General features: G+C 53.2%; 1 protein-coding gene across 1 annotated transcript; it reads right to left on the reverse strand.

Moving 5' to 3' along the window:
- Positions 1–596: 596 nt before the first annotated feature.
- On the reverse strand, positions 597–1,136 carry Pmar_PMAR021253 (hypothetical protein; the record flags this gene model as incomplete). The annotated part of the gene is made up of 1 exon (XM_002765086.1): positions 597–1,136. One exon carries the CDS (start codon positions 1,134–1,136, stop codon positions 597–599), a length of 540 nt encoding a protein of 179 aa, XP_002765132.1.
- Between the last annotated feature and the right edge of the window lie 278 nt (positions 1,137–1,414).

Raw genomic sequence — 1,414 nt, forward strand, 5'->3', positions numbered from 1 at the left:
AAGAAGATCCACACGGTCTCTCACGCAGATATTATCTGCGTGAGAGACCTTGTTTGAAGTGGAGAAATGTCGAAATGCGACTGGGGATGTAGGAAGGGCAGGACTACTGTGATACTGATGCCAGTGCCAGCGAAGATAGCGAAGAATTTTGGTTTTATAGCCACGCCAAGTTGTAGTTGCGAGGTGGGCATCGATCGCGAGTTGGGGGGGGGGATGCCAGATATGAAAGTCGCTGCATAGAAGGAACGCCCGGAAGTCGGCTGAGAATCTGATGATCGGCCACTTGAGGAAGTTACCTGAGGACCAAGTAGCAGGGGTAGAGCTCAGTAGGTCAGACCAAGAAGAGACATCGGACTCGGAGATTGCTCGGAAGAGAGACTCGGGATAGTCGAGAAGAGCATAACGTAGTAGTTGAAGATCCGTCTGGAAATTCATAGGGAGGGACGTAAACCTGAGAGGTACGAGGGTGAAAGCCAAGGGGTAACTAGAGTGTGATGTAGGAGCGCAAGACGTGGATGTGTTCATGAAACTGTTCAGAAAAGATGGTCAATGGCGGGTAACAAGTGATAGAGCCTCTATCATGGAGGGCGCAGTTGTCAGGCAAGAGAGGTGGCCTCCTTCGGAGTATCATATTTAGAGACCCACGGGGGGAAGGCTATCGGTAACCGAATGGCGTCGCATAACCATGGCGCTGAGAACTGTTGACGAGAGACGGCATCAGCTGGGTTGCTATACGAAGGAACACGGAGAGCAAAAAGACGAGAAGGGCCTACTGCCGCGGTGTGAAGCCAGAAATCGGAGATGGCTTCGTTGACGGTGGTGGAGGCGCTAGAGCCCTTGTGGATCAAGTATTGCACCGTGGTATTATCAGTGAAGATCATAACAGCTCCAGAGTGGTACTGGGAGAAGGTGTGTAACGCAGAGGCGGATGCGATAAGTTCTAGTAAGTTGATGTGGATAAGATCGGTATGCTCGCGAAACTTGATTTTGGAAAAGCCAAAGTACGCGGGATGCATATTGTTCGCGGGGGTGAATGTGCCAATCCGACCGTACCCCGTGGCGTCGGCGTAGCAGCAAAGTGGCCTGTGATGCAGTGCGGTCTCGGCAGTCAAATTGCGGGGTGGCAGGTCGTCCATGCTGAATAGATGTAGCAGAGAGTCGACCGCTGAAGCGAGGAGGTTCGTGGGCGTTGGGATACCAAGACTCTTCCGGATGAGGACACGGGTGGGTCCTCGGTCCGACCCGGCCGAAGAAGGCGTCACAGGCGAAGGATACCCTACCGGCGAGTTCTGAAGTTACCAAAGCACCAGATTTCACGTCCAGGAGGTCGCAAATGAGCTTCGCGCGTCGGTCTTGAGTCAGAGAGACAATGCATTGCCCGTGTTCGAGATTCACGCGAAGATCGAGGAGGACG

Source organism: Perkinsus marinus (assembly GCF_000006405.1).
Source record: "Perkinsus marinus ATCC 50983 genomic scaffold scf_1104296975660, whole genome shotgun sequence".
In the NCBI taxonomy this organism is placed as follows: Eukaryota; Perkinsozoa; order Perkinsida; family Perkinsidae; genus Perkinsus; species Perkinsus marinus.